This window comes from Chrysemys picta, chromosome 2, assembly GCF_011386835.1.
Source record: "Chrysemys picta bellii isolate R12L10 chromosome 2, ASM1138683v2, whole genome shotgun sequence".
Classification (NCBI taxonomy): domain Eukaryota; kingdom Metazoa; phylum Chordata; order Testudines; family Emydidae; genus Chrysemys; species Chrysemys picta.
Window position 1 is genome coordinate 232,959,944 of NC_088792.1, and position 15,246 is coordinate 232,975,189.

General features: G+C 39.0%; 1 protein-coding gene across 15 annotated transcripts in view; it reads right to left on the reverse strand.

The window, feature by feature from the left end:
- NCOA2 (nuclear receptor coactivator 2) overlaps positions 1-15,246 on the reverse strand; it is a 254,946-nt gene that overhangs the window by 101,511 nt on the left and 138,189 nt on the right. For all 15 annotated transcript variants that reach the window (XM_065582109.1, XM_065582105.1, XM_065582108.1 and 12 more), the window contains 2 exons: positions 13,385-13,489; positions 3,734-3,906 (listed from right to left, as the gene is read on the reverse strand). In XM_065582109.1, coding sequence (XP_065438181.1) covers positions 3,734-3,906; positions 13,385-13,470 — 259 coding nt within the window. In that variant the 5' untranslated portion in view covers positions 13,471-13,489. The remainder of the gene's footprint in view (positions 1-3,733; positions 3,907-13,384; positions 13,490-15,246) is intronic.

The window sequence follows — 15,246 nt, forward strand, 5'->3', positions numbered from 1 at the left end:
TAACTGCTTCCACCCTAGGAAGTGTACCATTTTAAATCTATCATTGTAAAATCACACCAGTAACCAAACTAGCTGAATCATTACAAGAACTCTATGTAGACCAGGCCTTAGAAGTACAGAATCAATTAGTAAGACTTGGAGATATTTAAAACTTATTATATTTATATAATGAATGCAACCAAAGCTCAGAATTCCCAGTCTGACATGATGAAGTACTTGCCAAAAAATGAGGCATTTAAAGCAAAATTAAAATCATAATTAGCTCTTAAGTATGTTGCCTTGATTAGGTCCCTGCTTTCTGTGACATTAGGCATAGATATATTTGTACTGTATTGTGAGACTGACTTTTATGTTTAATTTATGTAACTTGTGTTTGGTAACAGAATGTCCCTTGTAAATCAATTGCTGCATTCCAGCCTGTCTTAAAATGATAAAAAGTAAAAATTAAGCCATTTCCACTGAGGTACAAACCAAGATAAATTTTGCTTCCATCCAGAAATCTTCAAATCAGTGCTGTAGTATCATCTGACTTAAAGGAATGTTCAGTAAGTCCTTTAATCACTATTTCTAGATCCTGAGACTTTGTTAATTAGCACATTGAAGATTTCAGTGTTTTGCAATACCCCTGAGAAAGGATTAAAGTCTGCTCTATAACAACTATGAGTTTTAGGTAAAGGCTCAAATGGCAAACAGACACAGTCTAATTGTTCTCAGGTGAAGACTCACATGGAACAAATCAAATTCATCTAGGATAACTGATTTAATGCATATCTTTCATTCCCCCAGGGCTGCAAACTATTACCACTTGTTGCAGTAATTATTATTCATAATATTCTAGCCCGCCTCAGAAATGTTTTCTCAATTATTTATACATTAAGCCTTTGAGCTCGGAAAACTAAGTACATAGTGGGCTTCTGTAGGTGCTTTGTTCTACTGTTATCCCATGTTGACTAAGTAGTGCATATCTGCATATGAAAATCAGGAAATTAGATGCAAAATTACCTTAAATACATAAATCCACTGATCTGTTAATCTAGCTAAGGATGTTCATGGCAGAGGATGCAGGCTATCATAGCAGCCCACAGGCCAAAGCGTCTCACCTTTTCTCCCATAGCATCAAGACAAGCTGTAAGAGCATATTCAAGTACCTTCATAGAGCTACCACTGGACTCCCTCACTTCAAGAAGCATGTTATCTTGTGTTGAGTGGGAAAAGGGAGAGTGAGACACCAAGCGAGAGCAAAATAAGAACCAAAAATAAAATTTTAAACTGTTAAAAAAAATAAAAGAGAGAGCGGGAGAGAGTCAGAAAAGCACTAGAGAGAGCAAAAAGTGGAAAAGGTGGCACATCCATCTGATGTAGGGTGTGGTAGCTCCACCAGAAAAAAAAAATTGAGAGGCACTATCCCAGCCACAGCTATTAGCCATAGGAATAAACTGAGAGCAAATCATGTTCCCACACAGAACCCACTTATCAAATGTAGGTGCCAATCAGCTCTGAGAAGTCATTGTGATAAATTGTTACTCAAACACGAAATAAAATGCTTTCTCTTTGTCATTAAAAGATAACATTTAAGATTACTGTATTCTGACTGACCCATAGGTAGGGTAATATTCAAGACAACTGGTGGCAAAGCTGCATTGTTTATCAAACCATATTAAAAAATAATATCCATTTGATTATAATTTCATTAAAAATAGCTATTGACAAAGCAAATATAACCACATCATTGTCAACGGACACACAATCTGCCATTCAGATACTTTACATAGAAAGGGAGTGGACAGAGGCACAGTTGATTCACACTGCTTTTTGTCAGTAACAGTTGTTCCTCCTCTAGCATTCTTTGTTTAATTTCTATAATATGTAATTTTTAATTTTTTTCTCTTTAGGCTCCCTTGATTTTTCTGAAGACCATTACCTTTCACCTGTACTATGCACAATCCAAACACCTTTCCCCCAAGCACTGCCTGATTTGCGATATGTGGGAGAAAAAATGAATTGAACAAATGTTTTCCAGTATTTCTGATTCAACTTTTTAAACCAAACAGCAAGTGAAAGACTCTGGTGACACTGCGAGTGGCTACTTCTGTGATGGGAGGAATGGAGAGAAACAAGGAATTAAATTTGGCATATGATAGTGGGAAACTTGCTTTCTCAATGTCTTTTCAATCCCAGATACCCATTTGTAATATTACCAATCCCTCACATTAAAAAAATCGTAAATCACACCACTCAAAATCATAAGATTGGCTTAAATCCAGGAGATTTAAATTTGGGGCTAATTTTTATTTATTCTCTGGTTTCTGAGCCATTAGGGTGCACTCAGGGGACATTTTCAAGATTTCCTCCACAACCATGAGGATTTTTTTTTAAATGAAAGCTGAGATTTTTACATATTCAAATGGGTTCAAGAGCCAGGATTATAAGAAAATTACCCAATATTACAAGACTCATAACAGAATCACAACAGTTAGCAACACTAATAGGCTGTTTCTTTGCTCTTACACAGTAACACTTTTCTGGTGGCACCAACAGAAATATCTTAAAACCGACTGGGACAAAATGTTTCCTGCTGCCAGAAAATTGCTGCTATGCAGTACAGATGTGATCACACCCAAATTGTGGTGAAAATCAAATGCAACACATATCCTGGAATATCTTACTTCTTAATTAAGACATCTGGTTTCTAGAACAGACATCAACATCATATTTTCATGTCTCCATTAATCCAATCTCCAGTTGGATCAAACTAGCTATCTATTACAAGGGTGATTCTATTGCAGAGTCTCCCTCAATTAAGCATCCTAGAATTTACAGCTGCGTAGTTCTTTACCTGCACACACACTTGATATGGAATAGGGAGCATTACCTTCCCTAAGAAAGTTAAAGTGGTGAATCACATACTATTGATAATGTGAAAGATGTAGATAAAAGAATGTCTCCAAAAACAGATTATAAAGAGATAATTTCCTCTTAGCCCCAAAAGAAAGCAATATGCACATACTTCAGGAGTACAAATTGGCTCCATCCATTCAAGGTGCTGTTCAAGCCTGTCCAACATAGATTGACTGGCATCACAAAAAACACTTAAAGCCATTGTTTCTTAAAGTTTTTTCTTTAATAGGAAAAAATTACAAAAGAAAAGAAACAGCTGATCTCCTAGACAAAACCCGGAAGAAAACTGTCATGTTCTCTGGTCTAACATTTACAATGGAATTCTGACTAGAGATTAGGGTACTTTTAAATCTATTGTAGTTCAGGATATGATGTTAGGGGACAGGGATAGTTTAGTCCACAACATCTATTCATGCGTGCAAAGGAGAGCAAGAACTGGAATGAAGAAAACTTTCATACTCCACACTTTTGGATTATTCCTTATGCTAAACTAGCTCATCTTTTGTGTATTACAACTCTTTCACCTGTACTACAACTTTAAACTCGATGACAAACAAATACCACTCAATTTAGTTCCATTAGAAGGTGAATACACACATCAGGCTGACTCACTCTCACCACCCTCCAGGCAGCGGCTAAATTTTATATGAAGCCTATTTTAGACACCACCGAAAATGATATTTAACACCTTTTACCCAAATTAGATCACTACCTACTTCACTAGTGATTTAAATAACCAGAAATAAATTGAAGAGAATTTGAAGTGAATACCAGGCTTGCCAAAAACCCCAAAATAAACAAAGCAATTAAATATTCAATTAACTAGTCTTCTTACCTTGTTCTTTTATCTGACGAATTTGCTTCACAGTTTCTTTCAAGATTGCACATTTGTCAGGTTTAAAGTTAAAGTTGTCAATATCATTAAAATTTGCAAAAATCAGCTCTGCAAGTTCTTCTATGTATTTATTCTCCTGCTCACGATTACGTTTCTCAGTGCTTCTTTTAGGGCTGAAAGAGGAGTTTAAAATGTGTTATTTTTAACAACAGTTTATTCACCTTCTGACAGTTCAAAATTGAGATTAGGATTTTGAAGAATATTGAACATCAAAGAAATAAAACAAAAAAAACCTCATCGACCTACTGTTTCTTCAGTAGCACCGTCTATGTTAGAACAAATTAATTAGCTCAAAAATGAACATTTTAAAAAGGACACCATCCACTTGTTTGTTCCCCAGCAGTCAGCTTTTGGAGATGGGGTTCAAAATTAAAAAAAAAAATATGCAAAAAAAGTTTAAGCAAAATACAAATGCACTTTCCTGCCATGTTAAGAATTCAAGCAAAACAACATTTTGTTAGTACTTGAGAAAGTGAAAGTGCCCAAAAACAAAAGTTAAACCAACCAACCTATTTCCATTGTCCAACCCATGTGAAATGCAAAGATTAACCACTAGCATAAATGCTGAATACTAAGTTAGGGTTTTTAAATTCTTTCAGTTTTAATAAAGTAATTGAGGTAATTTTTTATTATTATTTTATGTTAGAAGTCTCTAAAATTTCATAAAAGACAAACGGGCAAATCCTACACTGTAGTTTGAGATGATTGAAGAATTACCCTTCATACTGAGTGCCAGAGAAAGCTATTTACTCAAGCTACCCAGGCTTTATCCAGATGGCAACATGAACTGTACCTCCTTTGCATGAGTAGGGTCTCAAAAAATATATTCAATTTATAACAAGGGTTAACAGCTTAGATTTGTCTGAATGGAGTAGTTGTGTAGTGACTCCCTGCTGGAATGAGAATTTAGTTGGCCATTGCCTAACGAGTGTGAAAAGTGTGTGGACTTTATTTATTACTTATAAGAAAAAATATAAAAAGATTGATTATCTTGCAGTAACTGTGGTTCTTTTGTCCATGTGGATCCCACTCTAGATGTGCATGCATGAGATTGGCATCTTTGAACAGCAGCATCTGTGGGAGCTGCACCCAAGCCCATTGAGGAAAATTTGGGCCCCCTGTCCCCATTTCACTTTACTTCCACAAATGTTTGGGGGGATTCTCTGAGCTCAGGGCCTCAATAAAATTATCCCTGCCTTTCCGCTCCTCTCATCAGCCCTGGCGGCACCTATGCCCTGCATGCCCCCAGGCTCCTCAGCCAACGGATATAAAGGGCACAGCGGCCACAACAGTCCCTCAGTTCCTTCACCAATACAGAATCTCAGCAAATGAGTCTCTGAAATAGCAGAGATAAAGGGTGGGTCATGGGATCCTCACAAACATCTTGAAGAACACAGTTACTGCAAGGTACGTAACTGTTCTCTCCTTTTCATATATTTGTCCATGTGGATGCCACTGTAGGTGACTGGAAGTACCCCACACCAGAAAGGTGGGACCTCCTAGCTGCCACTAACTAAATGATTGTAACGCTGCCTTCCCAAAGCTGATATCTGATCTTTCAGCCAAGTCAAAGGTGCAGTGCTTAACTTAGAGGGGACTACTCCAAGTAGCTGCCTTGCAGATCTCAAATATGGAAATATTTCTGAAACATGCATGAGAGGTAGCTTGAGCTTTAGTTGAATGTGCCTTAATGTTTGGTGGCAGGGCTATGCCGGACATGTGGTAGCAGATTGAAGTAAACTGGGTAATCCATTTAGAAATTCTCTGAGAGAAGAAGATGACTTGCCCTTTAGCAGCACTATTTCAAACAACAAAAAAGACTGAGGGAAAGTCTAAAGGATTTTGTCCTACAAACAAACATCTACGTTTCGCTAGGAAAGACTGGGGTTTTGGAAAGAACACTGGAAGATTAATTAACTGGTTTAAAAAGAAATCTGAAACAACTCTTGGAATAACTTTAGGATGAGGTCTCAACATCACCTTGTCTCAGTGAAACGGGGTAGAAGGAGGAGGATCCAGCCATGAGGGCTTGGAGTTCACTGTCCCAGGTGGCTGATGTAACAACCACCAAAAAAGGCAGTTCTGAGAGTAAGAAGGTAAAAAGAACATTCAGAAAGGGGTTCAAAGGGACTCCTCATAGGACCAGTGAGGATGATGTTGAGATCCTAAGACAGAGGGGGGCTTCCTAACGGATGACTATTTTCCACAGTATATTCTACTTGTGGAGGGTTTCATGCTTTGCAACAGAATTTCTCGTATCTGTAGTGAACATTGTCTGCCATTAGCACTTACCAGCCAACATGTAGGCTCCTAGGTGCAGTGAGATTTTGGGTCTGGATATAGAATTTGTCTCCGGTTCTGAGATATGTGTGGACAGTCCAGAAGTGCTACTGGGTGCAGAGTTGACATTTTAAGTGTTGCGGAATCAGTACCAGATTGAGTAGGGATCAAAGTAGCCCTAGGGCCTTTTGGTGGTGAGCCAAACATTGAACCAATATTGCTTGCTTCTGTAGCATGAAAGGGCTTTGTGCTCAGTTCTCAGGAACAGAGTGAAGGCAAATAGCTCTTCTTAGACTTTCCCTTTCTTTGGAGAAGATGACAGTTGCCAGGAACCATGTTTGGTCCACTCCTGTGATCTATCTTGCCTCACTGCAGTACCAGTCTTTAGTGCCTGGAACTAGCCACAGATGCTGAGGTGGTCTTTGGCAGCCATGTCTTTTGACTTGTCAATGGTGCCAGTCAGACGTCTTACTATACCAGTCTTGGGAGTTGGATCCTGGCTGATAGGGACACAGAGAGATTGAAACTTGGAAGCAGAAGGTCCCATCTTAAGAGACTGATGCCTATTATTCTAGGTCAAAACTGTCTCTCATAGACTGGTCTGGTATACATAATTTCAGCAGAATGTCACTGGATTTTCTTGTTCTTGAGAAGGATTGGTGGACAGAGCACTGGTCAGGCACACAGTTTTCACTGGGTCAAAATTAACCATGATTGTAACAATCTACAAGAGTGGGTGAGACTGTCACAAGATGGGCAGGTTCGAAGCCCGAAGGCTTTGAGTCCACTATTGAAGTGATTGTGGCACAGCACACCAAGGGGGAAAAGAGGGAGTGTGTTTACTTGGGGCTTTTTTTGGGGCAAGGAATACATTTAAGGGGAAAAAAATTAAGAATGCTTTGGGGAGATTTATAGGAAAATTAACCCTAATTGGTTAAATTTATAGAAAATGTGCTACAGATAAAGGAATAACAGAATAGGAAATCTTAGAGGCAATAGAAAGTATAAAAAGTGGTAAAATTCCAGACTGATGCCTTTCCAGGTGAAGTTTACAAGGTATTTAATAAGTTATTAGTGGGTTACTTGTGGGGTACCTTCAATGCCATTCTGTTAGGGAAGAAACTTCCACAAACCTATGAAAAGAAACTACTGCTGTTGTTCTCCCTAAAGTTGAAAAAGACCATACCTTATGCAGCTCTTATAAGTTCATGACATAAACAACTTAGCAAAACTACTAGTGAGCCAACAGCAGTCCATACTCTCAGTTTTTATATACTAAGGCTGTCAAGCGATTAAAAAAATTAATCATGATTAATCACGCTATTAAACAATAGAATACCATTTATTTAAATATTTTTGGATGTTTTCTACATTTTCAAATATATTAATTTCAATTACATCACAGAATACGAAGTGTACAGTGCTCACTTAATATTTATTTTTTATTACAAATATTTGCACTGTAAAAAACAAAAGAAAATAGTATTTTTCAATTCACCTAATACAGTAACTCCTCACTTAACGTTGTAGTTATGTTCCTGAAAAATGCGATTTTAAGCAAAACGATGTTAAGCAAATCCAATTTCCCCTAAGAATTAATGTAAATGGGGGGTGGGATGGTTTAGGTTCCAGGGAAATTTTTTTCACCAGACAAAAAGACTATAGATAGATAGATAGATAGACAGACAGACAGACAGACACACACACACACTATAAGTTTTAAACAAACAATTTATTATTGGTACACAGCGATGATGATTGTGAAGTCAGAGGGTGGGATATTTCCCGGGGAATGCCTTACTGCTAAATGATGAACTAGCAATTGGCTGAGCCCTCAAGGGTTAACTCGTTGTTAATGTAGCCTCACACTCTACAAGGCAGCATGAATGGAGGGAGGGGAGACAGCATGGCAGAAAGACACAGAGACACACGCCGTGTGTGTGTGTGTGTGTGTGTGTGTGTGTGTGAGAGAGATGCGCATTGCTCCTTTAAGTACGCTGACCCCACTCTAAGCACACTGCCTTTTTAAGTTGGTCAGCGAGCTGAGATAGCAGCTGCTGCCAGGAAGCTCCCTCTGTCCTGAGCCCTGTCGTGTGTCCCCCTGCTCTATGGAAGATGGAGTAAACAGGAGCAGGGGGGGAGGGAGACACCCTGACATTAGTTCCTCTCTTTGCCGCCCCCCCCCCCCCCGCACAGCAAGCAGGAGGCTCCGGGGAGCAGCTCCAAGACAGAGGGCAGGTGCAGCACATGGCAATAGGGGGCAGGCAGCCGGCAACTGATAGTCTGCTGGGCGGCTGCCGCACAGGGAACTTAGGGGAACGGGGAGCTGATGGGGGGCTGCTGGTCCACCCTGGTGCCAAGTCCCCACCAGCTAGCTGCAACGGGCTGCTCTTCCCGCAAGCAGTGGACAAAGCAGGCGGCTGCCAAATGACATTATAAGGGAGCATTGCACAACTTTAAACGAGCATGTTCTCTAATTGATCAGCAACGTAACAACGAAACGTTAACCAGGACGACTTTAAGTGAGGAGTTACTACAAGTACTGTAGTGCAATCTCTTTATCATGAAAGCTGAACTTACAAATGTAGAATTATGTATAAAAAACTGCATTCAAAAATAAAACAATGTAAAACTTTAGAGCCTACAAGTCCACTCAGTCCTACTTCAACCAAACGCTCAGACAAATAAGTTTGGTTACAATTTGCAGGAATAATGTAAACAAGAAGCGGGCAGCAATATCACCTGAAAGTGAGAACAAGCGTTCGCATGGCACTGTTGTAGCTGGCGTTGCAAGATATTTAGGTGCCAGATGCGCTAAAGATTCATATGTCCCTTTATGCTTCAACCACCATTCCAGAGGACATGGGTCCATGCTGATCACGGGTTCTGCGCGATAATGATCCAAAGCAAAGTGGACAGACGCATGTCCATTTTTATCATCTGAATCAAATGCCACCAGCAGAAGGTTGACTCTCTTTTTTGATGGTTCGGGTTCTGTAGTTTCCGCATCGGAGTGTTGCTCTTTTAAGACTTCTGAAAGCATGCTCCACACTCCCTCCCTCTCAGATTTTGGACGGCACTTCAGATTTTTAAACCTTGGGCGAGTGCTGTAGCTATCTTTAGAAATCTCACATTGGTACCTTCTTTGCATTTTGTCAAATCTGGTGTGAAAGTGTTCTTAAAACGAACATGTGCTGGGTCATCATCCGAGACGACTATAACATGAAATATATGGCAGAATGCGGGTAAAACAGAGCAGGAGACATTGAACTCCTCGGAGGAGAATTGTGTCACAAATTTAATTTACGCCTTTTTTTTTTTTTTAACAAGCATCATCAGCATGGAAGCATGTCCTCTGGAATGGTGGCCGAAACATGAAGGGGCATACGAATGTTTAGTATATCTGGCACATAAATATCTTGCAACGCCAGCTACAAAAGTGCCAAGGAATGCCTGTTCTCACTTTCAGGTGATGTTGTAAATAAGAAGCAGGCAGCAATATCGCCCATAAATATTAACAAACTTGTTTGTCTTTGCAATTGCCTGAATAAGAAGTAGGACTGAGTGGACTTTTGGCTCTAAAGTTTTACATTGTTTTGTTTTTGAGTGCAGTTATATAATAATAAAAAAAATCTACATTTGTAAGTTATACTTTCACGATAAAGAGAGTGCACTACAGTACTTGTATGAGGCGAATTGAAAAATACTATTTCTTTTATCATTTTTATAGTGCAAATATTTGTAATCAAAAATAATAATATAAAGTGAGCACTGTACTTTGTATTCTGTGTTGTACTAGAAATCAATATTTGAAAATGTAGAAAAACATCCAAAATATTTAATAAATTTTAATTGATGTTCTATTGTTTAACAATGCTATTAATTTTTTTAATCACAATTAATTTTTTTGAGTTAATCGCATGAGTTAACTGCGATTAATTGACAACCATAATATAAACCCAAATCAAACTGTATTCGTTCAGGATAGACAAATGTTAGACAATATTCGGAGAGTACTTGGAATCATCCATAATGCCAGATCAAAAAGATCCATTTCTTTTGTTATCACTTGATCCAGAGAAAGCTTCTGATAGACTAGAGTAGAGCTTTTTGTTTCAAGTCCTGTCCCAGATGAACACTGGTCCCTTAGTTCCTTAAATGGATAAATGTTCTTTATATCAGTCCAAAAGCAGTGGTGCAACTTAACGGGATTAAATCTGCCCTGTTTGAATTACACAAAGGGAGTAGGAAAAGATGTCCATTGTCTTCTTTACTTTTTTCATTGGCCACATAGCCTTTTTCACAGAAGATAAGGAATAATGAATTTATCACAGGAATAAAACTTGAAGGAACACATCAAAAAATAGCTTTATATATGCTGATATATTATTTTTATCTAACCCAAAAGTTTCCCTAAAATTAGTGTCTAAGGAAAATCCATGACTTTGGGAAAGCATTTAAAGTACGTTATGCCAAATCTGAAATGCTAGCTATAAAATTTGCCAGATCCTCAGAAGTCATTCCTCTAGAAAACATTTGGGTAAAAATGGTCAACAAATTCTACAAGAACCCTGAGAATTCAAATCTCAAACAGTGTAGAAGAGCTCTATGATTTAAATGTCAAACCACTACTTCAGCAAATGAAAAAAACCTGGAGTGTGTAAGGGGAAGTATATACTTTCTTGGTTTGGAAGAATAGCCTTTAGTCAAAATGAACATTTAATCCAGGATATCTTTCTTGTTTCAAAATCTTTATGTAATCATCCCAGATAACATCTTAGTAGGAATACAGAGGATGTTGTTAGAATTTATATGAAATCAGAAAAGACCAACTGCATGCAGCTATTTTGTACAGACCAATTAAACAGGATGGACTAGCTGTTCCAAATATTCTATGGTACTAACAAGTCAGCCAGCTCAAAGCAGTAATGGATTGGGGTTCTCTAATTCAGCCAAACACTGGGTCTTTATTGAATAAGATCATTGTGCTGGTGTAACTATTGCTAGACTACCATGGATTAATTCTAAAAAATCATGCTCTCTGGAAATTTATACACATCCTTTAGCAAAGGCTACTCCATGGGTGAGGGATAGAATTAGAGATAAGATAAACTTTTCTCCCGCACCAATGACAACCATTGCAAATAATCCAGATCTTAACCCAAATTATGAACCACAAAATTTTAAAGATTAGGAGAACCATGGAATGACTATTCAGTAAAGAAACTTTTCGAACCTACTTAGCGATCAAAACTAACTTGAAATGAATGGCCCATTCTCCCTTTGTACCAGTACTTTCAAGTTAGGGAATACGTTGTTTTATACAAAAATCTTACGTTAGTAGAAGCGATGGTCAATTGGGGGGAAAATATAACTAATTTGTAACAATCTTTGCAGATCACTTTCTTAGCAAAAAATATCTATAAATGATACACTGGGAAAAGGAACTGGATAGATAAATTACACCAGAGGAATAGGATTTGATCTGGAAGAGAGGACCAGCAACCTCAGTCTGTAGCATGATCAAAGAATATTTCTTTAAAATACTGCTTCAATGGTTCCTCATACCAGTCAAATAAAAAAAAAAACCCACAGAGATTGAATGGGGACAAATGTTGGCGATGTGGTGGTGAAAAAGAAGTCTGTATGCATTAATGGTGGACATGCTTTCCCAAAGTAATGATTTTCTTTAGACATTGATGCTATCTATAAACAAATATCAACAATTGTTGGATATTTATTACCAAATGATTCTTTAGTAATCCTCCTGGGGCTTCCTAGCAGACAGACATGGTCACACAAAGAGAAATGAAGAATTAGTCTTTCATCTGCAGTTCTGCAGAAAAGGACCTAGGGATTACAGTGGACGAGAAGCTGGATATGAGTCAACAGTGTGCCCTTGTTGCCAAGAAGGCTAACAGCATTTTGGGCTGTATAAGTAGGGGCATTGCCAGCAGATCAAGGGACGTGATCATTCCCCTCTATTCGACATTGGTGAGGCCTCATCTGGAGTACTGTGTCCAGTTTTGGGTCCCACACTACAAGAAGGATGTGGAAAAATTGGAAAGAGTCCAACGGAGGGCAACAAAAATGATTAGGTGGCTGGAGCACATGACTTATGAGGAGAGGCTGAGGGAACTGGGATTGTTTAGTCTGCAGAAGAGAAGAATGAGGGGGGATTTGATAGCTGCTTTCAACTACCTGAAAGGGGGTTCCAAAGAGGATGGATCTAGACTGTTCTCCGTGGTACCTGATGACAGAACTAGGAATAATGGTCTTAAGTTGCAGTGGGGGAGGTTTAGGTTGGATATTAGGAAAAACTTTTTCACTAGGAGGGTAGTGAAGCACTGGAATGGGTTACCTAGGGAGGTGGTGGAATCTCCTTCCTTAGAGGTTTTTAAGGTCAGGCTTGACAAAGCCCTGGCTGGGATGATTTAGTTGGGAATTGGTCCTGCTTTGAGCAGAGGGTTGGACTAGATGACCTCCTGAGGTCCCTTCCAACCCTGATATTCTATGATTCTATGATCTTCTGGAACCTGCTACGCTACCAGAAAAATAAAAATAATCCAACTCTAAAAGAATGGTTCTGAATAATAAGGAATGTTATGGAAAAATTAATGCCCAAATTACGCACCCAGCAAAACAGACAAATTTGGTTACTTTTTATTCAATATTCAAGACAAAGTATATTTCACCTGTAAAAAAACCCAGCAAACTTGTCCAATTTTTTTAATATTAATATTTGCTAGACATGCTTGGTCTCAGTAACTTTAATAAACCCAATTTAATAAAATCACCAGAAACAACTTGTTGTGGGTAGTATAAAGATGCTCACTCTTGTATATGGTATGATTATATTACTGTATGACATTTCCCTAAACAAAAGCTCACTGTTGTAATGATTCTTGTTTTGTCACAGCAAGGATTTGTAAGCCTGTTAAAACTTCCTAAACAAAACAAACAAAAAAAGAAACTAAAAAGAAAACAAGAAACTGCGCTAAGGGGCAACTGGCAGACATAGCCTGATTCTGTCTCGCTGCTATGAATGGGAGAGGGAACTGAGGGACAACTGTGGCCATTTTGCCCTTTATGCACTCACAAGGGAAGCTTAGAGAGGCACACAGGGTGCAGGTGTGCCCTGACAGAAACTGGTGTTCAGAGATTTCAACCTTGTGCACATGAGGTGCATGCACACCTAGAGTAGGAGCCACGCAGACAATACTTGAAAGAGAAGAATATTTAGTTTTTATGTAATCATCTACTTCTTCAAAATATTAATGAACCACTTCTTCAAAACACAAGTGAACTAACCTGGGTCCAAGCTGATCAGGGCATTCCTTGCGCTTTCTTGACTCTGCCCTGGATGGGTCAGAGGAATTTTCTCCCATCCCACTCATCTTGAACACATATCAGCAACTAAAAAAGAAGGGGGAAAGGGTTAGAGTAGATGGACATCTTTTCTTCTTGTCTATAGTTAAATGAAACATAACTGACCTAAAAAGCTTTAATTAAAAAGTTAAAATATCAAGTTACACAAGTCTAAATGCAGTATCATGGAATGAGTATGTCAGTAACAATTGCTATAACCAATGAACACACGTCTAATTTTGGATGTAGAGTTATTAAATCTACTTCAGAGGGTAAATAACCTGTAAAATCATAATGCATTAGAGCAACACACACACTGGTAATATTTGTATCACAGTAATGCCTAGAAGCCCCAGTGAAGAATCAGCAGAGCCATGAGTGGATACAAAAATTTAGATCCACATTCAATCTGCATCCATAGTAACTAACCACCAGCATCCTCTAGAACAGCAGTTCTCAACTAGACATCCATGACTCCCTGGGGAACCACCAACCAGTTTCAGGGGGTGCACGCCCCACGGGGCTTCAGGTTCCACCCCCGCCGTGGGTGCCAGGGCTCGGAGCTCCAGCTGCGCAGGGGGTACCAGCCCCTTGGACAGACCCCCTGTGATGGGGCAGACTAGGTTCAGAGGCCCGGTGCCGGAAGACAGCTCGCCTCAGAAAAGGGCAGTAGAGAGGTTTAAGTGGTGTATAAACTTCATAAGGGCTCTCTGCATGAGGATGACTTTCACCCCTATTCCTTGGGACTGAAGTAGCAAAAGACTAAGCCTCCTCTAAAGCAGCTTTGCACAGTCTTAAGACTAGAGTTCTTGTGGCAGTCTACTTTGTGAGAAAAGGATGCTTCTCTTTGCAACCTCATACTGCTGGGCTCAATTTCCTACTAGAAAACCTTTTTTGAGACGAGAATTGTCAGTTCCGAAATTTCTTTGTTACCTATTGGTTCCAAATTTAATAGGATGCCACTGTATAAATATCTCAGAAATCCACAAAGCACTATATCAAACAATTCAAAATTCCCACCACAGTTAATGTACCAGTTGGTACGCATGATGATAGAACAACAAGCACTACTAAGTTACAGACACTAAAGAAACCCCCAGTAACATTTTCATCCACAAAACAAAGCTTTGGGGCCTTTTGAGATGCTATACTAAATCTGGCATTAGTAATATTCAAGTTTTGCCAACCACCTGAATAAGTTTTTGCCCACATCTTGTGTAGAAGTATTAGTAGGATATGCAGTACACTTTAGTTTTTTGGATTTTAGTCTTCTTTTGATAGTGGAGCCCTTCCTTAACAAATACAATAAAAATGGTGCAAGAAATCTGGTCAACTTTCCAAATTTAGGAAGAAATAAAAATGATCACCTGTGTTTATTTTTCTTAAACAGCTATAGGACTGTCATGACCCAGATCTAAAATTATCTTTCCTTACAAAAATTAAAATATCGGGTTTGCAGCTGCAGAACTTTTAATCATGTTACTGTCAAATATTGATAGAAAAGGCTAATTGACAACTTGTAATTCCACATCACTGGAGACATCATTTGATCAGATTCTAGGACAAGATAGGTCAGGATTCCCTTTGCTAGCACTTAAAAATTTTGGCCCTTGTGATAGGGTGTACCAGGTCCGTTGAGGCCCTCCGGAAGGCCCTGCAGTCCCTGCCATACCATGCCCCGCAAAAAAGGCCAGTAGAGCTGGGTCCTCCAAGCTGCAGGGGAGGCAGCCAATCAGAGCCTAGCAGGCTCATATGAAAGGAGTTGCAGGACCTGGAAAGCTCAATTGCTGGCTGGAGCCAGAGGA